Source organism: Eleutherodactylus coqui, chromosome 3, assembly GCF_035609145.1.
Source record: "Eleutherodactylus coqui strain aEleCoq1 chromosome 3, aEleCoq1.hap1, whole genome shotgun sequence".
Classification (NCBI taxonomy): domain Eukaryota; kingdom Metazoa; phylum Chordata; class Amphibia; order Anura; family Eleutherodactylidae; genus Eleutherodactylus; species Eleutherodactylus coqui.
In genome coordinates, this window is record NC_089839.1 from 79,456,282 (window position 1) to 79,481,701 (window position 25,420).

Below are 25,420 nucleotides of genomic sequence, written 5' to 3' on the forward strand. Positions count from 1 at the left end.
TAGCTACAGTGCCTAAACTGAAGTAGTCTGAGACACACCCCCTGCAGAAAAGGCAGCCTGAACCAATGATTACAAAGAGGGTGTGTTGCAGACTGCTTCAGTTTAGGCACTGTATCTAAACTATAGTGTGACAGATCGCAGCTTTGTCCTATTAGAGCTGAACTAGAAAGAAGCTAAAGATCAAGATCTCATTGAAAATAAATAGCAAGTAATCATCTCCTATAAGTACTGACTTGTATAATAATTTTGAGCTTCAAACTGGAGGTTTCTTTTAAGACAAGTTGTACCCCAGCTATTCTATAAACATTCACTCTTGAGTATTCAGCATCTTTATGAAAAAGTTTTATTAGATGTGTATCAAGACCCAATGTAATGTCTATGGGCAGCTTTTGCTTTGAACCAGTACACCAAATTTATAAAAGAAAAAAGGACTAATATCTTCCAAGCAAAAAAAAAAAATCACAGAATTTGGTTTAATGTTACTTGAAAGAAAACTACAGATCTCAAAAATGTGCTTATATACAGTATAGGTACTGTATAAGTGCTGCACTATAGTAAAATTATACTTTAAAAATGCTTTGTTCAGTGTTTAATGGTCTAGTGACCGGAACCACACTTCATTGTGACGGTTAAAAAATGTCAGTGGGTCATTATAGCCTGCTGCTATTCCAAAATTCACATCATAAGCTAGACCTAGGGCGACAAGATCCTCTGTGAGGGCCTTCGATTCCTTCTCATAGTCAGACTTCAGGGCAAAGCCACTAAATGACCTAGAAAGGAAAAGGAAAACAAACAGACATCAGAAATGGAAAATACATATCATATACTACAAGACAAAAAGGCTTCTAATGCAAAAAATCATTGAATAGGATTGGAATCTGCCATGTTGTGCAGCAATTGACGAGAAGTGGTTGCTTTACTGCTAGAATAGGCAGATTTGCCTTTCGGAAGTGTGTCAAACTTTGACAACTTAAAGGGGTTGTCCCGCGAAAGCAAGTGGGGTTATACACTTCTGTATGGCCATATTAATGCACTTTGTAATGTACATCGTGCATTAAATATGAGCCATACAGAAGTTATTCACTTACCTGTTCCGTTGCTAGCGTCCTCGTCTCCATGGTGCCGTTTAATTTCAGCGTCTAATCGCCCGATTAGACGCGCTTGTGCAGTCCGGTCTTCTCCCTGGTGAATGGGGCCGCTCGTGCTGGAGAGCTGGTCCTCGTAGCTCCGCCCCGTCACGTGTGCCGATTCCAGCCAATCAGGAGGCTGGAATTGGCAATGGACCGCACAGAGCCCACAGTGCACCATGGGAGAAGACCCGCGGTGCATCGTGGGTGAAGATCCCGGCGGCCATCTTGCTAAGGTAAGGAAGAAGTCGCCGCAGCGCGGGGATTCGGGTAAGTACTAAACGTTTTGTTTTTTTTTAACACATGCATTGGGTTTGTCTCGCGCCGAACGGAGGGGCCTATTGAATTTAAAAAAAACCCGTTTCGGCGCGGGACAACCCCTTTAAGTACTTTTATTTCTGCACAGGAGCGGAAATTCTGGGGCGGGATTTCCCGCGGAATTTCCACTGCTGGAAGCCTGCATAGGATTGCGTAAACAAACGCAATCTTATGCAGACGGCCGCGATTTGGCCGTGCAAAATATTGCACGGCAAATAAATCACGGCATGCTACATTTCTGTGCGAGGCTCACAGAGCCCCGCACAGAAATATCACTCACCCACCGCCAGCGGGCACAGGTGAGTACGTGCTGGTCCCTGCAGGCGCTCGGGTTGGGTCCCGCGGCAAGAATTCTCGCCACCAGATTCGACCCGCCTGTCTGCAAGCGGCCTTAGGGTGCATTTACACTGCAAAGATGGTCGCTCAAAAGATGGCTTTTGAGTGATCATTTTGCATAAACTACTACTTGGCACTAATGCCTATTAGTACCGAGTAGCAGTGTGTGAGCTGCCAGGATTACTTTTGCTTTGATCTGCTGGAGGGGCTGACAGCTAAGAACAGCTGATACAAGGTTATCAGCTCTCCCCAGGGCAGAGCACAGCGTGCGGTCCTGCTTATCAGCTGTTCTGCTGAATGATGGATTTCAAGCAGAGCTGAAAACCGTTGTTCGGCATAAACCTGAAAGATGGGCAGATTTAGATACGATTATCGCTCAAAAGACAGCTTTTGAACGAATTTTGAGCACTAAACGTCGTGGATAAGTGGGCCTTAACTGGCAGCTAAATGCTTGTGTGAAAACACATTTGATTAATTGAATCTGGGAACAATCCAGTATTGTTTTTGACTAGTTCCCCAGACTAGTTAAGGTCCAAAAATCTGCTAAATACCTACCAGCCACAAGATAAAAGGGGCTATGACATTTAATACACTCCGTTACAAACCAGCACGTCCCCCCGGACCCTATCCTGGCTCTATGCTTCTTAAAAACAGATAAATTATCCCCTTTCTATTCAGCCATCACCTCACACATTATCCTAGCAGCACGCCTAGCAATAGCTAAACATTGGAAATCAAAAGAAGCTCCCTCCATATCAGAGGTTAGAAATTCGGTGGAACTCACCTTCCACCTAGAGGAAGCCTACTCGCGTAGATTTGTCTCCCAACACCCCCGTACATCCTTTTGGGCAACTTGGCTGGACTACACAACCAAGAACCCCTCATAGAGAGGATGGGAATCAAGCAATAAATGAAAAGGAGGACCTATGCTAAACACAGCTCTCAAACCCCGAACTCACTCTAGAACTGGTTAATAGAACCCTAAAACAATCACCCCCTTAAACATGGAAATGAACCTCCGTTGTTGTGTTGTGTTTTTTTTTTTTTTTTGCTATGTTTTTATAACATATGTTCTTGTTTATGTTCATGTTTGAATCTCAATTCTGCTATGGTTATTTCTCACCTATTAAGGTGCCTCTTTAAAAAACTGTAAAATGTTGTTTATTTTGAAAAAAATGTCAATAAAAATTCAATTATTAAAAAAAAAAAAAGGGGCTATGACATTTGATAGAGGCCTGGGCTCCCGTTGTAGTCCTACCAAACACAACCCACCCATCCATGGACCATGTTTCATATTACAGCTCAGTTTAATGCTACAGTTTAGGATGAGCTCTGTCCCTTCTGCAGGGAAAGAACATAAGAATTTTGGCAAAACAGAGATCGTTGCAATTCAAATGATTGTCGCTCCGGTTCTGTCAACGCTACTCACAAATTTTTGGTGTTATTTTAAAACCAAGATTTTTGAAGCATGTCACCAGCACTAACACCATGGGCGTAGCTACAGCCATTTGAAGTTTGGCCGGGAACACTGAATTTACAGCTGTCACTTTTCAGTCAGCATGCAAAAGGTTTGGGGTGTGGAGTGGAATTGATCATACAGCAGAGATTTGTGATTCCACTGCCTCTCCCCCTGTCCTAACGGAGGGGTGACATGGCCGTTTCTTCATGTTATCAGCTTCCACCCTTCAATCAGATAGCATATTTGCTGTCTCACTGTCACATATGGGGTCATCTTAACACTTCTCTACTTGCTTAACCCTGCAGATGCTGCAGTCATTCATGACCACAGCATCTAAATGTTTTTACAGAAAATTTATAAAATTATTTTTCACTTACACAAGGCTTTAAATATAGTGAAAAAATAAAAAGAACCCGAGCCGATGCCAGTTGTTTTGATTCAAATAAGCCTTCCATCATTTCTGTAAAATTGTGATCCTCAGGCACGTGTTTCAGATGCGTCAGAGGATCGCAAGTGTTTTGCCATGTGATGTGTTTTAAGTTCCCATTGAAAACAATGGGTGAGGTGTGGGAACGCCCAAAGACAGAATATGCTGTGACTTTTGTTCTCGCAGCATCCTGGAGTTCATATTCGTGTGAGTTTTGTGCATCCTGTGTGAATAAGCCTTTAGGGAGGTGAAGAGGAAAACCACCAAAAAGCAATCTACTGCTATTTTATTGTGACATTTTAGATTACAGAGGTGGAGTCCATGAGTTCAGACCTTCACCAATTTCCTAAATTATGGAGCAACAACAGCTATTCATAGGCATTGCATCATGGGAGAAGGCTATTAACTAGAGATGAGCGAGCGTACTCGTCCGAGCTTGATATTCGTGCGAATATTAGGGTGTTCGGGATGCTCGTTACTCGTAACGAGCACCACGCGGTGTTCTGGTTACTTTCAGTTTCCTCTCTGAGACGTTAGCGCGCTTTTCTGGCCAATTGAAAGACAGGGAAGGCATTACAACTTCCCCCTGTGACGTTCAAGCCCTATACCACCCCCCTGCTGTGAGTGGCTGGGGAGATCTGATGTCACCCGAGTATAAAAGTCGGCCCCTCCCGCGGCTCGCCACACATGCCTTGTGAGTTAGCTGAGGGAAAGTGCTGGTGCTGCTGTAGGGAGAGCGTTAGGAGTCAGTGTAGGCTTCAAGAACCCCAACGGTCCTTCTCAGGGCCACATCTACCTGTGTGCAGGCTGCTGCTAGCAGTGTTTTTTGTTTTTTTTTTTCTCAAAATCGGCTCTGCAGAGCGTTGCACCCGGCATTAGGGACAGAAGTGGTGTATAGGCAGGGAGAGTGTTAGGAGTGAGTGTAGCCTTCAAGAACCTCAACGGTCCTTTCTAGGGCCAAATTTAACCGTGTGCAGTACTGTGCTGGCTGCTGTTAGCAGTGTTGCATTTTTTTTTTCTTCTAAAAATCGTCTGTGCAGAGCATTGCACCCTCCATTGATACTACAGGGACAGAATTGTGTAGGCAGGGCCACAACACAGTTATTGTTCATTGAATATACGCAGTGGGTCCTTCCCTTTGCTAAAAAGGACAAAAAATTATATTTGGCCAGCCTGTGTCAGTCCTAAGGTCTCCGTGTACGTGTGTGCTGCGTGGAGAACGTACAAAAATCAGACGCAACCAGCTACGGTTTACTGCAGGCTTGCGCCATTGTCTTTCCTGACTGGCAAATACCTGCTCTGCTAGAGTTAATAACTCTGCTACACTATAGTTGTGTGACACTTTTTGAGGGCCACACCACAGATATTAAACTTCTTGTTCATTGAATATACGCAGTGGGGCCCTCCCTTTGCAAAAAAGGAAAAGAAATTATATTTGGCCTGCCTGTGTCAGTCCTAAGGTCTCCGTGTACGTGTGTGCTGCGTGGACAACGTACAAAAATCAGACGCAACCAGCTACGGTTGAGTGCAGGCTTGCGCCATTGTCTTTCCTGACTGGCAAATACCTGCTCTGCTAGAGTTAATAACTCTGCTACACTATAGTTGTGTGACACTTTTTGAGGGCCACACCACAGATATTAAACTTCTTGTTCATTGAATATACGCAGTGGGTGCTTCCCTTTGCAAAAAAGGAAAAGAAATTATATTTGGCCTGCCTGTGTCAGTCCTAAGGTCTCCGTGTACATGTGTGCTGCGTGGACAACGTACAAAAATCAGACGCAACCAGCTACGGTTGAGTGCAGCCTTGCGCCAATTTCTTTCCTGCCTGGGAAATCAAATCACTGGTAATACAGCATGCTGAGGGGTAGGGGTAGGCCTAGAGGATGTGGACACGGCCGAGGACGCGGAGGGCCAAGTGAGGGTGTGGGCACAGGCCGAGCCAGTGCGGTGGCCAGGGGTAGAGGCAGGGCCAAACCGAATAATCCACCAACTGTTTCCCAAAGCGCCCCCTCGCGCCATGCCACCCTGCACAGGTCAAGGTGCTCTACGGTGTGGCAGTTTTTCACAGAGACGCCTGATGACCGACGAACAGTGGTGTGCAACCTTTGTCGCGCCAAGATCAGCTGGGGAGGCACCACCAACAGCATGCGCAGGCATATGATGGCCAAGCACCCCACAAGGTGGGACGATGCCCGTTCACCGCCTCCGGTTTGCACCACTGCCTCTCCCCCTGTGCCCCAACCTGCCACTGAGATCCAACCCCCCTCTGAGGACACAGGCACTACCGTCTCCTGGCCTGCACCCACATCCTCACCTCCGCTGTCCTCGGCCCCATCCAGCAATGTCTCTCAGCGCAGCGTCCAGACGTCGCTAGTGCCACAGTTTGAGCGCAAGCGCAACTACGACGCCACGCACCCGCACGCTCGAGCGTTAAACGTGCACATTGCAAAATTGATCAGCCTAGAGATGCTGCCGTATAGGCTTGTGGAAACGGAGGCTTTCAAAAGCATGATGGCGGCGGCTGCCCCGCGCTACTCGGTTCCCAGTCGCCACTACTTTTCCCGATGTGCCGTCCCAGCCCTGCACGACCACGTCTCCCGCAACATTGTACGCGCCCTCACCAACGCGGTTACTGCCAAGGTCCACTTAACAACGGACACGTGGACAAGCACAGGCGGGCAGGGCCACTATATCTCCCTGACGGCACATTGGGTGAATTTAGTGGAGGCTGGGACAGAGTCAGAGCCTGGGACCGCTCACGTCCTACCCACCCCCAGAATTGCGGGCCACAGCTCGGTGGTGGTATCTGCGGCGGTGTATGCTTCCTCCACTAAAGCACCTTCCTCCTCCTCCTCCTCCAACGCAACCTCTGTCTCGCAATCAAGATGTGTCAGCAGCACGTCGCCAGCAGTCGGTGTCACGCGGCGTGGCAGCACAGCGGTGGGCAAGCATCAGCAGGCTGTGCTGAAACTACTCAGCTTAGGAGAGAAGAGGCACACGGCCCACGAACTGCTGCAGGGTCTGACAGAGCAGACCGACCACTGGCTTGCGCCGCTGAGCCTCCAACCGGGCATGGTCGTGTGTGACAACGGCCGTAACCTGGTGGCGGCTCTGCAGCTCGGCAGCCTCACGCACGTGCCATGCCTGGCCCATGTCTTTAATTTGGTGGTTCAGCGCTTTCTGAAAAGCTACCCCCACTTGTCATACCTGCTCGGAAAGGTGCGCCAGCTCTGCGCACATTTCCGCAAATCCCACACGCACGCTGCCACCCTGCGGACACTGCAACATAGGTTTAATCTGCCAGTGCACCGACTGCTGTGCGACGTGCCCACACAGTGGAACTCTACGCTCCACATGTTGGCCAGGCTCTATGAGCAGCGTAGAGCTATAGTGGAATACCAACTCCAACTTGCGCGGCGCAGTGGGAGTCAGCCTCCTCAATTATTTACAGAAGAGTGGCCCTGGTTGGCAGCCATCTGCCAGGTCCTTGGAAAATTTGAGGAGTCTACCCAGGTGGTGAGCGGCGATGCTGCAATCATTAGCGTCACCATTCCTCTGCTATGCATCTTGAGAAGTTCCCTGCAAAGCATAAAGGCAGACGCTTTGCGCTCGGAAACAGAGCCGGGGGAAGACAGTATGTCGCTGGATAGTCAGAGCACCCACCTGTCTATATCTCAGCGCGTTGAGGAGGAGGAGGAGGAGGAGGAGCATGAGGAGGATGAGGAGGAGGGGGAAGAGACAGCTTGGCCCACTGGTGAGGGTACACATGCTGCTGGGCTGTCATCCTTTCAGCGTGTATGGCCTGAGGAGGAGGAAGAGGAGGAGGAGGAGGATCCTGAAAGTGATCTTCCTAGTGAAGACAGCCATGTGTTGCGTACAGGTACCCTGGCACACATGGCTGACTTCATGTTAGGATGCCTTTCTCGTGACCCTCGCGTTACACGCATTCTGGCCACTACGGATTACTGGATGTACACACTGCTCGACCCACGCTATAAGGAGAACCTTCCCACTCTCATTCCCGAAGAGGAAAGGGCTTCGAGAGTGTTGCTATACCACAGGGCGCTGGTGGACAAACTGATGGTAAACTTCCCATCCGACAGTGCTAGTGGCAGAAGGCGCAGTTCCGAGGGCCAGGTAGCAGGGGAGGCGCAGAGATCAGGCAGCATGTACAGCGCAGGCAGGGGAACATTCTCCAAGGCCTTTGCCAGCTTTATGGCTCCCCAGCAAGACTGTGTCACCGCTCCCCAGTCACGGCTGAGTCGGCGGGAGCACTGTAAAAGGATGGTGAGGGAGTACGTAGCCGATCGCACGACCGTCCTGCGTGACGCCTCTGCCCCCTACAACTACTGGGTGTCGAAGCTGGACACGTGGCCTGAACTCGCGCTGTATGCCCTGGAGGTGCTTGCTTGTCCTGCGGCTAGCGTCTTGTCAGAGAGTGTGTTTAGTGTGGCTGGGGGAATCATCACGGATAAGCGTACCCACCTGTCAAACGACAGTGCCGACAGGCTTACACTCATCAAGATGAACAAAGCCTGGATTTCCCCAGACTTCTCTTCTCCACCAGCGGACAGCAGCGATACCTAAGCAAGACGTAGGCTGCACCCGCGGATGGAAGCTACGTTCTCTCTCACCATCCAAAACAGGGACATTTCTGCTTCATCAATCTGTGTCTAATATTCCTCCTCCTCCTCCTGCTCCTCCTCCTGAAACCTCACGTAATCACGCTGAATGGGCAATTTTTCTTAGGGCCACAAGGCTCACTCATAATTTTTCTAAACAATTTTTATATGTTTCAATGCTCTTAAAAGCGTTGAAACTTTAACTTGAACCAATTTTTCGTTAAACTGGGCTGCCTCCAGGCCTAGTTACCACTTAAGCCACATTAACCAAAGCGATTAATGGGTTTCACCTGCCATCTTGGTTGGGCATGGCCAATTTTTTGGATGTACATTAGTACTGTTGATACAGCAATTTTTGTGGGCCCTCGCCTACAGTGTAATCAAATGAATTTTTAGCCCACCTGCATTACAGCTGACGTTACATCCGCTGTGTTAGGCAATGCAATGGGATATTTTTATGTACCGCCAATGGGTTCCAGGGAGCCACCCATGCTGTAGGTGCACACGGAGTTTAACCTACATGTGTCCACTTGTAAAGAACCCCAGTCTGACTGGGGCATGCAGTGTGGGCCGAAGCCCACCTGTATTAAGCACGACATTACTACCTCAGCTGTGTTGGGCAATGCAATGGGATATTTTTATGTACCGCCGGTGGCTTCCTGGCACCCACCCATGCTGTGGGTCCACAGGGAATTATAAATGCATCTGTTTCCACTTGTAAAGAACCCCAGTCTGACTGGGGCATGCAGTGTGGGCCGAAGCCCACCTGCATTAAGCACGACATTACTACCTCAGCTGTGTTGGGCACTGCAATGGGATATATTTATGTACCGCCGGTGGGTTCCAGGGAGTCACCCATGCCGTGGGTCCACACGGAGTTGTAACTACATGTGTCCACTTCTAAAGAGCCCCAGTCTGACTGGGGCATGCAGTGTGGGCCGAAGCCCACTTGCAGTAAACATGACATTACCTCAGCTGTGATGGGCAATGCAATGGGATATTTCTATGTACCGCCGGTGGCTTCCTGGCACCCACCCATGCTGTGGGTCCACAGGGAATTATAAATGCATCTGTTTCCACTTGTAAAGAACCCCAGTCTGACTGGGGCATGCAGTGTGGGCCGAAGCCCACCTGCATTAAGCACGACATTACTACCTCAGCTGTGTTGGGCAATGCAATGGGATATTTTTATGTACCGCCGGTGGCTTCCTGGCACCCACCCATGCTGTGGGTCCACAGGGAATTATAAATGCATCTGTTTCCACTTGTAAAGAACCCCAGTCTGACTGGGGCATGCAGTGTGGGCCGAAGCCCACCTGCATTAAGCACGACATTACTACCTCAGCTGTGTTGGGCAATGCAATGGGATATTTTTATGTACCGCCGGTGGCTTCCTGGCACCCACCCATGCTGTGGGTCCACAGGGAATTATAAATGCATCTGTTTCCACTTGTAAAGAACCCCAGTCTGACTGGGGCATGCAGTGTGGGCCGAAGCCCACCTGCATTAAGCACGACATTACTACCTCAGCTGTGTTGGGCAATGCAATGGGATATTTTTATGTACCGCCGGTGGGTTCCAGGGAGCCACCCATGCTGTGGGTCCACAGGGACTTCACAATAGGGAGTTGTACCTGCCTGTGTCTATGAATTAAAAACCGCGGTCTGACTGGGGCATGCAGACACCTTGACAGAATGAATAGTGTGTGGCACATAGGTTCCCCATTGCTATGCCCACGTGTGCAGCTCCTGATGGCGGTGGCACAGGATTCTATTTCTCATTGCTTCTGTACAGCATTGTGGGCTATCGCCCCGCCCCTTTTAAAGAGGGTCGCTGCCTAGCCGTGCCAACCCTCTGCAGTGTGTGCCTGCGGTTCCTCGTCATGGCAGACGCACTTCTAAATAGACATGAGGGTGGTGTGGCATGAGGGCAGCTGAAGGCTGCGCAGGGACACTTTGGTGTGCGCTGTGGGGGGGAGGGGGGGGGGTTGGGCAGCATGTAACCCAGGAGAAGTGGCAGTGGAGTGTCATGCAGGCAGTGATTGTGCTTTGTTGGAGGTAGTGTGGTGCTTAGCTAAGGTAAGCCATGCTAATGAGGGCTTTTCAGAAGTAAAAGTTTTTGGGAGGGGGGGGGGGCCCACTCTTGCCGCTATTGTGGCTTAATAGTGGGACCTGGGAACTTGAGATGCAGCCCAACATGTAGCCCCTCGCCTGCCCTATCCGTTGCTGTGTCGTTCCCATCACTTTCTTGAATTGCCCAGATTTTCACACAAGGAAACCTTAGCGAGCATCGGCGATATACAAAAATGTTCTGGTCGCCCATTGACTTCAATGGGGTTCGTTACTCGAAACGAACCCTCGAGCATCGCGAAAAGTTCGTCCCGAATAACGAGCACCCGAGCATTTTGGTGCTCGCTCATCTCTACTATTAACCCCTTAATGACATGGCCTATTTTGGGCTTAAGGACGCAACAATTTTTGGCGGATTTTCTTCTCCGTTTATCAAAAGTCATAACTTTTTTATTTTTCCGTCGATGCGGCCGTATAAGGGCTTGTTTTTTACGTGGCGAACTGTAGTTTTTATCGGTGCCACTTTTAGGTACATAGACTATATTGTAATCCTTTTTTTTTTTATTATGATGGCAGGGAGAGAAAACGCATCAATTATGCCATTAATCATGCAGCATAAATGAGACATTCCATTTTTTCTGCGGACCGGTACGGTTACAACGATACCAAAATTCTTACATTTTTTTTAGGTTTTCCCACTTTTCTGCAATAAAAACCCTTTTTTTTGGAAATCTTTTTTCTATTCTAAATCGCTGCATTCAAAGTCCTGTAACTTTTTTATTTTTCGATGTACGGAGCTCTATGAGGGCTTATTTTTTGCGAGACGAGCTGTAGTTTTTACTGGTACCATTTTGGGGTACATACGGCTTTTTGATCACTTTTATTGCGTTTTTAGTGAGGCAAAATGCTAAAAATTAGCATTTTGCCTCAGTTTTTTAGGGTTTTGTTTTAGCGGTTTTTTCCGTGCACAGTCAAAAGCATGTGCAACTTATTGTATGCGTCGTTACGGATGCGACAATACCAAATATGGTATGTGGGGTTTTTTTTTCTTTTTACCTTTTTTTATGCTAATCTGAGAAAAAGCATAAAAAAAGTTTTTTTTAACTTTTTTTTTACATTTTTTTTAATCTTTGTTTTTTTTACACTGTTTGTGTCCCTCTGAGGGACTTTAACCACTGCCCTGATGATCGCTGTCATAAGGCATGGCAGAGCTACTGCTCTGCCAAGCCTTATCGCTTATACAGCGATCTCATGCATAGGCAATACAGGACGCCAGTGTCTGGCGACAGGTGACAGGCCGGGCTCTCGCGATGACATCGCGAGTTCCGGCCGGAGACACAGAGGGAGTGCGCTCCCTCTGTGAACTCTTTCCCTGCCGCGATCTACTTAGATCGCGGCAGGGAAGGGGTTAACAGCGGGGGGCGCATCTCCGATGCCCCCCCGCTGTTTCAGCGGGACGCCGGCTGTGACTGACAGCCGGCTCCCGCTGCGGGATATCCCGCGCTATCTCCAGGACGTAAGTTTACGTCCTGTTGCGGAAAGTACCAGGCTGCCAGGACGTAAACTTACGCCCTGCAGCGGGAACGGGTTAATATCAATTATGCCTGGAAATCTTTATTTGTCTGATTACCCCTCTAAGTTATTCACATTTGTGGAATTAATGGGAAATAGAATTTAGCAAAATATGTTCTCTTCCTATAATATTATCAAAGCCCAACGAGGGGTTACACAAATTATTAAGAAATGGTTCCATAGTCTAACATCAAGAAGTGTTGACTTTATATGCACAAAGCCACATTTCAACCAGTTTTGTTTATTGCCATTACCTCACATAGTAAGATGTTGGAGAATAGCTTTCCAAATACAAAGACGGATCATTGGGTGCAGGGGGGTTCACGATGGCCGTTGGCACAAAGAAAGACATAGTTGCGTTAATGGATTGGTCAAGCAATGGCACTGTAGCACGAACCGGGACGCTCATTTTAATAGATGCACCTACAAAGAAAAGTGAGAGAAAACTATTAGGTATTCAATAACGTAAACCAATCTACTGTTTGCCCATGTGGGGCGCCCTTGCTCCAAACATCCACTTGTTCTCTTTTTATAACATGCAGTAACATTTGACAATGGATTGGTTTTAAGAGGATTAGAAAAGACAAAAATCTCCTTCTGGCTAAAATTCTAAAATAATAAGCTAGTCTATTTATTTGCCATCAGAATGTCCTACCGTTTCCTCACTGCCGCCATTTGTGTTCTCCACTACCATGATAGCCGACAACACGTGAGCAGGTCGGCCAATCACAGGCTGCTACAGTGATGTGTTAACCATTGCAACATCAACACAGTAGGCCATGACCGTCCCACCTGTTCACATGACGCCTCATCTATGTGGGCGGCACAATCATGTCAACAGAGATGCGGCATGGGAAAAAAGGTGATGAACTGTAAAGGCAGTTACTACTGTATATACGGTGAAGTTTGAAATTTTAGGCAGAATTTTTGTCTTTAGTTATGTTCTATCTTTTCGTGTCCTTGGAACACCTCTCCAATTGTTTCCGATGGGACCTTGAAATTAATGGAAAACACTTGTGTTCCTCTGACATGCGTGAAGCACGCACATGAGGATCACAATTTCACAGCAGTGATGCAAGGTATTTTTGGTTCAAAGCATTTCTCAGTAGGTAAAAAAAAAACCCCAAAAAACCCCAAAAAACTTTGTTTGACTTAAAATAGCCCCCAAAAGGAAAAAAAAAACCTTAAATGAATTTCAGGTCTTTTTTTACAAGTTAGAAAAGATGCCAAAAAAAAGATTACTGTATGTGACAGTGACAGGTTTTGGATGATGTTTTTTGAACGAAAGCCAGAATCGGGTCCAGCAGGAATAAGAACTCCCTCCTTTACATTTTCCTTTGAAAATCATCCAAAACTGCGGTGGCAAAAAAAAGAAATTGCTGTCTGTGAAACCACACTTAGGCGAGCGCAATATCGCACACGGAAACCTACGTTTTACCCCCGGATGCAAGGCGATTTTCAGGCAAAAATGTCTTGAATCGCATCTGTGAAATTCCGACCCTCTTGCATAAGTTACATCAGAAGGGTTTCCCATTGATTTCAATGGGAAACCTTATATTGCGCTTGCCTGCACATTGCACAGCATGCGAGAGCCATGCAATGCATTAAATGTCCCGCTTAAATCAAGATAGAGCATGCCATGATTTTTCCCTGCACCATTGTAACATTGCGGTGCGGGACAACATCGCTCATGCATGTGACTCCATTCAAAAGAATGGGGTTCATATTCACACGAGATTTGCTGCTAGTGTAAACGCCGTGCAGAAGGTCTATATGGAAATTCCATGGCAAATCCACACTACCTGGACCCCTCTTAGGGAGTATTCACATAGGTGAGCGTGATATCGGACTAGTATCATGCTTGTAAAATTGCGATGTTCGTTGTGATTTATCCATGTTTTTTTTGTGCATGAAAATCGCCCGTATTCTCAATAGGAACATTTTTAAAAAGAGCTAAGGACAAAAAAATAAATAAAATGGCAAAAGTGAGAAAAACGGTCACTACAAAAAACGCAATGTTTATAGGACTCTTATATTTTACTACGGACATATAACATATGGACACAATGCTTATTGCTGGAAAATACCCCGCTGTGTCAAAACACCAATAACCATGTTTTTTGCAGATATGGAAACCAGCCTCCGGAGGGATTTTTAAGTCTAAATGCTGCTGAAGTTCACATACACAGGATCCAATTACACATAGTAGCATTAATGTGTTTTTAAGCCGCATTAGAGGAGATTTGGAAGGCTTATGTCAGCTGCAGTTGTTAAGTCATCGTCTGTCTGCACTGGCTGCACATTTAACTATATGGTGGTAGTTTTCCTACTTTACTTTGTAGACCTACTGGTAATGGTCCAGGTGTAAAAGCACAGGAACCATCATCGCTGGGACTACTTGTTGGGCATCTGTTGCCCGATAATAAAAGCACCCTACACTACTAGGTCTTGCGAACCAAGCCTAAAGCACCAGCCTTAGTAACATACAGCCAGTGACAAAAATAACCCACAATACTCAAATTACTACTAAAAAGATTTCAGGTCTTTTATTTGCTTTGGAACTGGGCGCTAAGTTTGCGCCACCATCTTTGATGACACAGTTAGTGACAGGGCTGTGCAATATAGGCAGTAAGGTTTTTAAGAAGAAAAAAAAAAATTCGCTACTACCATGGGTGAATTGTCATCAACGTTCCTGGAGATAAAGGTCTGCGGCGCACTCCCGTGCTGACAAAGGGGGTCTCCAATCGATATTCATAAAAGTTGCGTGGTTTACGGTCCTGATTCCCAAGTCAGCTTTAAAAAAGTTTCTCCCTTAGGCTAACTTCACACGGGCGAGCGCGATATGGTGCTGTGAATCCCGCCCCCATATCGCGCTCGCTATCCATGTGAAATCCCCAAGGATGTGAGGTTTTTTCATGGCAAAACAGCTTTGCATCACTTTGGGGATGCAGGGATCCTCCAAGGCGGCAGAGAATCGCGGAGTTTCTCCCATTGTTTATAATGGGAGATCTCGCATGCACCCGGCCCCACTGAAAACAATGGGCGGTGCGAGGGGAGAGCACCCAGCATGATAGAACATGCCGCAATTTGTTTCCTGCATCACATCGCGTTGCCATGTAGGAAAACATCACTCATGTGTATCATCCTTTTAAAAAGAATGGGGTTCTTATTTGAGCATCTCGCAACGCACAAATCTCATGAGATGTGTAAAGGCGGCCTTAGACTCTCTTCACGTCAAGTTTTCCTTTCATGGACATGTGACAGGGAAATCTCCAGACGTATGACCAAACAAAGCCCCAACATAAACAGCGGCATGCATCATCCATAAGCTCCTATGTTAAAAAAAAAAAAGAAATCATATAGTGCCCGATACACATTTTGGGAGATGGACCAACACACACCTGTCTGACTACTGACAAGCAGACTCTATTTTGGCATCCATTTGATCTACAGCACTCCATGCACTGGGTCTACGTCCCACACATATGCTGAACCACACCTGGTGCAAACAGTCAGTTATGTTATTTAGGACATCCCAAACTCCCTCTTTATGGATAGGATCATTGTTAGAATTTACAGAAATTCTTCCCTTTCTCATATGGATTTTCAGAAATCACAAATGCCTAATTACTATAAAATTTACACAAATAATAATTGTTTTTTTTTGCCTAAAAGTACCCCTCAAAAATTCTAAGAGGAGTATTTTTACTCTCCTAATAAACTTCTAGCGCAACCACTGGCCATGGTGGTGGGAACATCTTCACACCCGTCACACAGGTATTTCCCATCTGAGTCTCGTGCTGAAAGTGTGGAGGGTCTGAGTCTGGGAATTAGCAAAAAAATTTAAAAACCTCTGTGGGGGTCTCTCCTGAATCTGAGGCCTTTATTACTTTAGGGGGGCTGGGAAAATCTGCATTTATTTCTTGGTCTGTGTTTGTTACTACAGATACCAGCCCCCATCCGCTTCATTTTAAGGTGCAATGAACAGTACTTGTAAGAGGAGGGTGGTGGGAGCACACGGGTAAAGATTTAGGCCACTCTCACACATGCACTCGGCAAAACGCTTGATTGCGGTGTTTTGCAGCGATTTTACTTTCATTTTTGGATGTGGTGGCTTTTAGTGCACTGCATCATTGTGATGGGGTACACTAAACGCGGCAAAACAGATTAGACAGCGCACAAGAATCGCCGCGATCGTGCGCATGTCTGCGAGGCTCCATTGAAAACAATGGGAGCGTTTTGCCGTGATTACCACAGCGTTTTCACGGTATAAAAGTGCAAGTGTGAGAGAGTGCTTAGGCCACTCTTACACGTGTTTTTTCCAACGTTTAACGCTGCGTTTTCAGCGCAGCGCTAAATGCTGTCAAATGCTACCATTGATTTCAATGAGACTTCTCAGACATGCGCTAAAATACTACATTTGTAATGCAGCGTTTTTCAAGCGCTGCCTGTTCTGTTTTCAGGCATTTCTCAGTTTTAAAACCCGATGCTTTGCCCATTGGAAGGAATATTATGCATTTTCAGCGATGCTGAAAATGCAGTAGAATGTCGTTCCTGCATTTTTGACTGCGTTTTTCTGGCATTATCAGCTTCCTTGGCTGCGTTTATACGGCTGGCTTCACATGGGGCAGAATTGCAGCGGAATTTCCGTGCCCACTTTTGGCACAGAAATTCTGCCTACAATCTTAAATCCTGAGCCAAAGCGGCAAAGTGGACGAGTTTGGTAAAACGCGCAGGTTTTGAAGCTGGCTTTTCACAGTGGAAATCTCACATAATTTCCGTACGGTACCTTGGTCGACATTTCGCAAGATTTCCACCCCATTTGAACCCAGCCTAACTGTGCTGAAAACGCAGTGTTAAAAAACGCAGCATTTTTACAAACGCATGAGTGAGAGCGGCCTTAGGCGCATGTGTGAATATTCTGACACCCTGAGTGCTAGGTGTAATCCCCCTCAACGCTCAGGAATGTTCTCGCCACTACTAGCGCCATATAAAAAGGAGTGCCACAGTAGGAGAAGGCACCGGGACTTCAGTCTGAGCAGGAGGGCTGTTTGGAACAGGAGGGAGCCTGCAGGATAACAGCGAGGACAGAAATCTGAGCAGTGGGGCAGCTCTGAAGAATCTGAGGACCCTGGACTTAGGACCGAGTGTAGAGGAGAGGCTCAGAAGGGGTGCATTTATACACAAGTCTGTGTAATTGTTCAGTCTAAGCGTGGGCCAACGACCAAACAATGACTGACAATCGTGAAGGACAATTATGAGGGAATGAAAAACCTTGTTGGCTTGTTCGGCCTGTAACCTGCCGCTGCAGCCAATGTTCAGGCTTGAACATTGGTTGCAGCAGCCTGTAAACATTACATCAGCAGGGAGACCCGGAATCACCAGCAGAGGTCGAGCGACGGTGAGTATGCGCTCCTTATTATGTTCTGCACATGGAGGACCGGAGAAAGAAACAGGATTTACAACAGCGCCTAAACTGCTCCAAACTATGCAAACATTCAGATTTACCATCAGCACCACATGCCCGTTTACAAAATTTCTGCAGTAGGTGGAAGAGATTAGTAGAAATCTCATCCCCTTCGCTGCTACTGCGTGAACGTGTGCTAAATCGTAAAAACATGCTACATATACTGTACCGTCTGTATTCTGGCCGTTAATATAATTAGTGAGACGTCTGAAGCTTTTCATTATTCCAAGACCAAACATGTCTGTGTCCAGCCGTGTGGTCACCCAGAGAGCGGCGTCATATCTTCTGAGCTCAAAAGTCTAAAAAATTAAATACATGAACATTGAAAATAAAAATCAGGATTATTTTCACTTTATTTTGCACATTTTTAAAATTGTCGAAAATTCATAAAAGACTCTTGGGGCCGTTTGATGGAATTCTGCTGATTCCAAGCTATATTATGTATTTGGTTTATTATCTCTTTATTCCAAAAGCCATAACCTTTTAGTTTTCTGCTTTGTTTTTTGCAGAGTGAGTTATATTTTCTAATCGTTATCACTGGGGTACATTTAATCTACTCTACTGATCTACTGTACATTGAATGCAATGATAGTGCAGTAGGCAGTAAGCTCCTGAGCTCCCTCTAGTGGTGGCTGCAGAACATACTAGTGAACATATTTACCTGTGGTATGGTTATTAACAGCTTTACTTCGTGCAGATCACGTTAGATCGCTCTGGGAATAGTCGGATACTGCTATTGGATGAGATTGATTGAGCTTTCTTATGTATTGAAATAAGGAGTACTGTGAATACATGTGTACTTTTAGTCGGTTGGGACCATTAGTTTTTATCATTATTGTCAAGGAATTGTAAGCTTTAAAAGGGTTGTACCAGAATTACCAGTTATTCCCTATCCAAAGGGGATAACCCCACCGATCCCAAGTACGGGGCTCCCATGTACCCCCCTTCCCCCCAATCTTACTCCCTTATGAGCTCACTGCAACCCCCTTAGTGAGGAGGAGAATGAAAGGTGAGATCGTGCAAATGCACTGCCACTATTCATTTTCAATGGGAAAGCAGAGGTAGTCGAGCTGCAAGCACCCAGGTATTTCTGTCAGCCCCAATGAAGTACTTGGCCAGCGCTCCTTTCACTGTGGGTGGGAGACGCACCCCCACAGCAACGTTCTCAAGATCAGTGGGGGTCTCAGCAGAGTGATCCCCATAGATCAGCAACTTATCCCCATTTCTGTGGATAACTCTATGGCCGATTTCACACAGTGGCGTAAATATGAACTCCATTTGTTTTACTGGAGTCATACACATAAGCAACGTTTTCTCTAACAACGATGCTGCGAGGAAAAAAATCGTGGCATGTTCTGTTTTTTCGTGTTCCTCGCAACGCATCACCCATTGATTTCAATCGGACCTTAAATACATTGCATGGCTCTTGCATATCATGCAATGTGCATGCAAGTACGATGCTTCCCAATGAAATCAATGAGAAACACTTCTATTGCACGTAGGACTTGAGTTTCTCGCCCCGATATCGCGCTCGCCCGTGCGTAGGTAGCTTACCTCTGGTACAACCCCCTTCAGGGTTAACTTAATAAGAGAAAATTATTGAGACCGTTAAGCAGAAAAAAAAAATAGTATCAGTTCTCCTTTGGTAAAATATTTTTTAAAAACTCACTATTTTGAAAAGCAGTAAAGAAAAAAACTATTTGCTTGCAGAAAAGGTTTATTCCTAAAAATGACATTTGTTTTAGGGCTTATTCACACAAGCAATTTAGTTAAAAATGTTTTTTACAACAATAGTGCATCCCTATTCAATGGATTTTTCACGTGTATAATTAAAAAAAAGGCAGCCAAATTAATGTCCCTTTTTCCCCCTTGTCTCCTGGCAACATGCGTAAAAACGATGTATAGACTTTAATGGGCGATTTAAAAACATAAAAACGCAGTTCTGAAAACACCAATCCAAACCAATAGAGTGACTTGCTGTCTGTATTATGACCATTAAAAAATACAGACGTAATATGGACAGACAGTACGCCGTGTGAATGAGCCCTCAGGCTAGCTGAGCATGTTGTCACACATCTATACTGAATTCTGTATTGCAGGTGACATCACAATATAGGTCATCAGTACTTGATCCGTTTTTGCCTACGTACATGTTCTTTTCTATTGGACGCCTGCTGATCCGTATTTGCCCAATATAATATAACAGCAATACAGAGGCAAAAAAACAACAACAACATGCTACTGCCTGCAAAAGACGGACCAAATACGGCACAAAAACAGGGTTCAGCAATGTGTCACTTTATTGTCTTCCATTTTAATGTAGTGAAAAAGAAAATTCTTACCTGGATTAATTTACTAATCTAGAGCTTCAAGCCAAGAGCAGGATTAAAATTCCAGAGTCACTTAATTAAGCAAATTAATTTTAACCCCTTAATTAACCCCCCCCCCCCCCGCCCCCATCATTTTCGGTTTTTCCTCACGCATTTTAAAAAATTGTAACTCCTGTATTTATCCATCGACGTCGCTGTATGAGGGCTTGTTTTTTGTGGGACGAGTTGTATTTTTTCCTGGTGCTATTTAATGTACTGAAAAACGTTTTAAAAAATTCTAGGTGGAGTAAAATGAAAAAAAAAAAAAAAACATTCCGCAATCCTTCAGTGCGTCTTGTTTCTACGGCACGTAAACTGCAACCCAAATGACCTGATAACTTTATTCTATGGGTCAGTGCGATTACTACGATACCAAACTTGTATAGTTTTTTTTGCTGTACTACTTTTATTTTTTTTCAAAGACATTTAATTTTTTAAAATTATTTTCTGATGCATCTTCTGCGCACGATGACTTTTATTTTGCCATCGACATAGATGAGTTTTTTCTTCATCGCTGAGAACTCCCTTTATCTCAGCAGGGCTGGAGGGATATCCATGCTGCGGGGGGAGAGGGGTTCCCCGGCAGGGAAGAAGGAATACTCCTGCAGCATGATGCCAGGGTTCCCCTGCAGGGGAGAGTAAGGAAATCTCCCATTCCCATTGTTTAGAAGTTTAGACAATTGAAATGTTTAGCTTATCTCCCATCCCTCCCTTGTTATCCAGCTCCCATAGTAATCTATGGAAACTCCTGCAAATCGCACATCAAAGATAGGTCAGGTCCTATTTTTGCACGCAGCGAGGTTTCAGTTGCGCTTGTCCTATTATTTTAGTTGCAATTTTTTTTTTTTTGCGTGCCCTAAATGTAAGGATCTTCTTTTGTGCTTGCTAGAGATAATACTTAAAGAGGTCAACAGACTTTGGCACAGAATAAAATAAAAACTAGAACAGTACTCACTTCTTGCTTCCCCCACTGATTAGGTGGTTGCTCCAGTCTTTGTTTACAAGCAAGCACACTATAATATTATAATATGTAAATACCTTAAGGCTGCGGTCATCCCGTTGAACGACCTCTGCGGGACCACACGGAAATACGGCACGGGTTTTTGAAGCAGCTTCGCCGCCTGCATTCCGCTGCGGCCATCTCTCCCCATAGAAAGGAGAGATAGCCGCAGTGGAGATGGCAATAAAATGGACATGCCGTGGCTTTGAATTCCGTGCATCATGGCTGCAACGGCTTCTCCGCAGTGTGTGGATGAGAGTTTTGCAAATCTCATTAACTTTGCTGCTTTATCCTGGGATAAAAATTGCCCGCGGAATTTCCGAGCAAAAAGTCTGCACAGAAATTCTGTGACATTTCCGCCCCGTGTAAACCCAACCTTAGGGCTTAGTCACACAAGTGGATATACGGCACGTTTTTACGCCCAACCGTATATACATTATATACGACCATCTGAGGCATTGGTTTCCAATGTATTCGTTCACATGGGCGATTATACGGCACGTAAAAACGGCAACCTGCAGAAAATAGAACATACACGACCGAGATACGCGCCAACGCATATATGATGGCCAAAAAGATAGTTTGAAAAGTAGGAACAGACAAGAATATGCTTTCTAGCTCCGGTCGTAATCACCGAAAAACGTTCTTTCCAGCGATTATACGCTGCGGACGTAAATACACCTACGCTCGTGTGAATGCACCTTTAGGCCCGTGTGAACGAATACATTCGAAACCAATGCCTCAGATGGTCGCGTATATACGGTCGGGCATAAAAACACGCCGTTAATGCACTCGTGTGAATGCACCCTTAGGTTTTATTCACACGGGTGTATATCGGCCAAGTTTTCACGCACAGCTGATGTGCGCTGCCCCTCTGATGCATTGGCTTACAATGCATCAGTGCACAGGGGCGTATTTCCGCGATGTAAGAGCGCCTGACAGGACGCTCTCACCCCACCACCGACAGCTGCATAGATTCCTATAGGAGCCTATGCTAGCGGCCGGAGAAGGGAGGTGGGAGGGAGTTTAGCAGCGTGACAGCTAAACTCCCACCCCCTTCTCTTCTCCTCTCCGCCCCTTTCCGCTGTTTGCAATGGGATGGGGCGGGACGGGGGCAGAACTAAGCTCCACCCACTCCCATTGCTGTCTGTGGAAAGGGGGCGGAAGCTTAGCTCTGCCCCCTCCCATTGCAAACGGCCAGAGGGGAGGAGAGAGGAGGTGAGCCGGCGAAGGAGAGAGAAGGGGGAATGTCTTCCCGGGCCCCACGGCATTGCGGCCTCAGCATATATGCGCTAGGCCCTTTGCCATTCAGGCGTTTTTACGGCGCCGACGGGCGCTCGTAAAACGCCTACGGCCATGTAAGTGGGCACTAAGGGCTTATTCACAGGAGTGTATATCTGCCGCCGTTTTCATGGCCAGCAATGGGAGGGGCTGGGCTAAGCTCCACCCCTGTCCTGCCCCCTCCCATTGCAAAAAGCCGGAAGGGAGAAGAGAGTCAGAGAGCCGGTGAGGGGGAGGGAAGGGGGAAGACAGCGGATGATATACACTCCTGATAATAAGCCCTAAATGACACAATACATTTTTTCTGCGGGTCGGCACGATTACAATGATACCAAAAACATTATAGTTTTTAATTTTTTCCCACTTTTGCACAATAAAACACCTTTTTTAAGATTAGAATTATTTTTGCATCGTAGCATTCAAAGTCGCATAATTTTTTAATTTTTCCATGGACGGAGCTATGTGAGGGCTTCTACCCACTAGCGGTTTTTTAACGCTGCGATCTTACAGCGTTTTTTTATGCAAATGTCAATGGGACTTTCTACTGTTAAAATTGCATCACACAAAAATCGCAGAAGCAAAAACTTGCTATTTTGGGACTGAGGATCCAGTTCACCTGAGGCGAGCACCAATATTTTCTCTACTCCACCATTAATTTGGATTGTGGTGAGTGCTGCTGACGATTGCTTTCCTACTGGACTGTGGCATGTAGGGGGTTAACAGCGGGGGTCGCTGTCCTCATGCACCTCCGGTGTTGCAGCGGGAGGCCGATTATCAGTAACAGCCGGCTCCCGCTGCTCACTTCTGATCCTGCGCCATCCACATGACGTAAGGTTACGTCATGTTGCGGTAATTACCATGCTGCCATTACGTCATATAGCGTTAAGGGACTAAACCTGCACATACATCTATTTTAAAGCCATGGCTTGGCTGACTACTGACAGACAGGCTCCTACTCTAACTACCAAGAGCAGAGAAACCTCAGATTCTGGCAGTTTAACCCCTTGCATGCCACAATCAATAGAAACTGCAGCATGTAAGCAGATAACAGTGGGGGGGGGGGGGGGGGTTTCTGTAACCAATCAGCACCCTGCAGAGCGTTTGCAAGGTACCAATGGATTCCCATGGAAGCCAGAAGCCTGACAAAGGCCTTCATGTTCGCCATGCAACTCAGCCTATTAGACCTCGCCTCTGGCAGAGTCTAATAGGCTGATTTCATAGGCGTAGTAAAATGCGCTATATCAGTAATGCAGTGTACTATCCAAGTCATCAAATGATCACATCTTCAAGACACCTTGAGGGACTAAAAAATATCAATAAAGTTTAATTCAAAGAAAAAAAATCCAGCTTAAAAAAAATACACATTTTCCCACAAAATACTAAAAAATGCCTAAAGAAAGCAGCACATAATAGATATAATTGCATTCATAATCACCAAAATAATGAAAACAGTTATTTATTGCGTGCGGTGAACAACGTAAACATAAAAAAGGTAATTTAATTTTTGTTCGTCTCCCAAAAAACACAATAAAAAGTAATCATAAAGTCACATGTACCTATAAAATAGTATCAATAAAAACTGAAACTCTTCCTGCTTAAGGCCGAATGCCCACGGACGGATAATGACTGCGGGATTCGCGGGCAGACACTCGCGGTGCATCCCGCAGCAACAGCCATCCATAGACATGCTGTGTTAATAGATTCTCTCCTGCCCACAAGCGGAAATCAACTATGGATTTCTGCTTGCAGGGGAGAATCGCAGCAGGTTCTATTCATTATGGAAAATTGTGCGGACGGCTTCCATTGCAGTCATTGGAACTGTCCGTCCCGCGATACTCCGGGCTGTGAGCACAGTGGAAGTATTGCGGAAAATCGTGTCACCGCCCAGTGTCGGCGTGTAATGCGTTGCACTGCGCATGCATGCCGGCAGGGACTCCCAGCGCGGATCCGGAGAGGTGAGTATAGGGTCTCTTGGGGGCCCCGGGTCTGATTCCGCTGTGAGATTTCGCAGGCAGAATCTGACCCAGCCGTGGGCAGGAGACCTAAAACAAGACCTCACAGAGCTCCACTGCTGGAAAAATAGAAAGGTTATGGGTCTTAATTGGGCAAAAGTAGTACAAAATAAAAAAACAAAAACTTATAAACCTGGTATCACAGTAATCGTGATCAGATAAGAAAATCATCATGGTGTTTTTACCGCCTGATGAATGCTGTTAAAACAAAACCCCAAAACAATGGCAGAATTTCTGGGGCATCTTTCCTTTCCACCCTCCAACCCCCTTATACAATATATTATATGTACTCCAAAGTGATGCTATTAAAAAGTACAACTCGTCCTGAAAACAAAAGCAAGCACTCATGTGGCTATGGCAATGAGTTAGAACCTCTTGCAATGAGACAATGAATATCGCTCAGTCCTTAAGGTAAAAAAATAGACTAGTCACTAAGGGGTTAAGTTTTTTAAATTGTTGAAAAATGTCACAAAGTGCTTTGGATTGTCAAAGTGTTCATTTCTTTATAAAGCCGGATGGATTGACCCATTGTTCCGGGCTAGATGGTGCCGTGTGGCACGTTGCCCTTTGATGCATGAATCACCGGCGATGGAGCGATATATCTAGAACTCCTAACAGTCACATAACAATATTACTTACGTTGTAGGTTTTCAACACCTGGTATTTAGGACACTCGTAGTTACCACAAAAAGGAGGTAAGCCATCAACGCTGTTCTTTTCAGCCACTACTGCAGTCCCATAGAGAGCAAGCAAGCTCAGGAGTAATAGAGTCACCGCAGCCATAGCCATGCAGTATGTTCAGAGATTACTGGGACAGAAGGCTGCAGCCTGGCAGTTATATACTGCACCATGGGGAGGGGTGAGACCTTAACCATTTCACTACTGCTTACAGCAAAGGAACAGAAACGCTGGTTTAAATTGCTCCATATCAGTTTTGCTGACTTTTACGGTATGTGAAATACCTTGTGAGTCTGTGTCACATACTGTACTTGCAGAATGAAGAGATTGTCACGGCGTAAGATATCTGATTAGAACAGGATCTTGTGGGGTAGATGACAAATTGCAACATTTGGGAGGAATTAAAAAAAAAACTATAACAAAGAAAAAAAAACGATATCTGCATAAAGGAACGCTATGATGTGGGTCAGCAGTTCCTCTAAAACATCCAGGAGTGCCAGAAAAAACTTCATGGTCTCCAACATAAGAATATAGAAAAGTTATCGTTCACGTACAAATGTACTTCAGTTGGAGAAGTCATGATGCATTGGGGAAGAAATATACGGCTTCTTACTGGTCGTTCTTCTAGAAGTGTGAATGCAGTTTGGTTATAGAATTAAGGCAATCCTCCTGTTTTGGGACAA

At 45.9% G+C, this 25,420-nt stretch overlaps 1 protein-coding gene across 1 annotated transcript; it reads right to left on the reverse strand.

The window, feature by feature from the left end:
* Positions 1 to 329: 329 nt before the first annotated feature.
* Positions 330 to 24,882, reverse strand: LOC136619768 (heme-binding protein 2-like). Its single transcript, XM_066594535.1, has 4 exons — positions 24,699 to 24,882; positions 17,567 to 17,696; positions 12,185 to 12,353; positions 330 to 770 (listed from the first exon to the last, which is right to left on the reverse strand). Exons 1-4 carry the CDS (start codon positions 24,846 to 24,848, stop codon positions 590 to 592), a joined length of 630 nt encoding a protein of 209 aa, XP_066450632.1. The 5' UTR covers positions 24,849 to 24,882; the 3' UTR covers positions 330 to 589.
* Positions 24,883 to 25,420: the final 538 nt, after the last annotated feature.

Coding starts and splice junctions, on each gene's coding strand:
- LOC136619768 (XM_066594535.1), bottom strand. CDS start 24,848: ATGGCTATGGCTGCGGTGACTCTATTACTCCTGAGCTTGCTTGCTCTC. Junction 12,354..17,566: donor TAACGGCCAGAATACAGACG/GTACAGTATATG, acceptor TTTTCTTTGTAG/GTGCATCTATTAAAATGAGC. Junction 771..12,184: donor CCAACATCTTACTATGTGAG/GTAATGGCAATA, acceptor TTTCCTTTCTAG/GTCATTTAGTGGCTTTGCCC.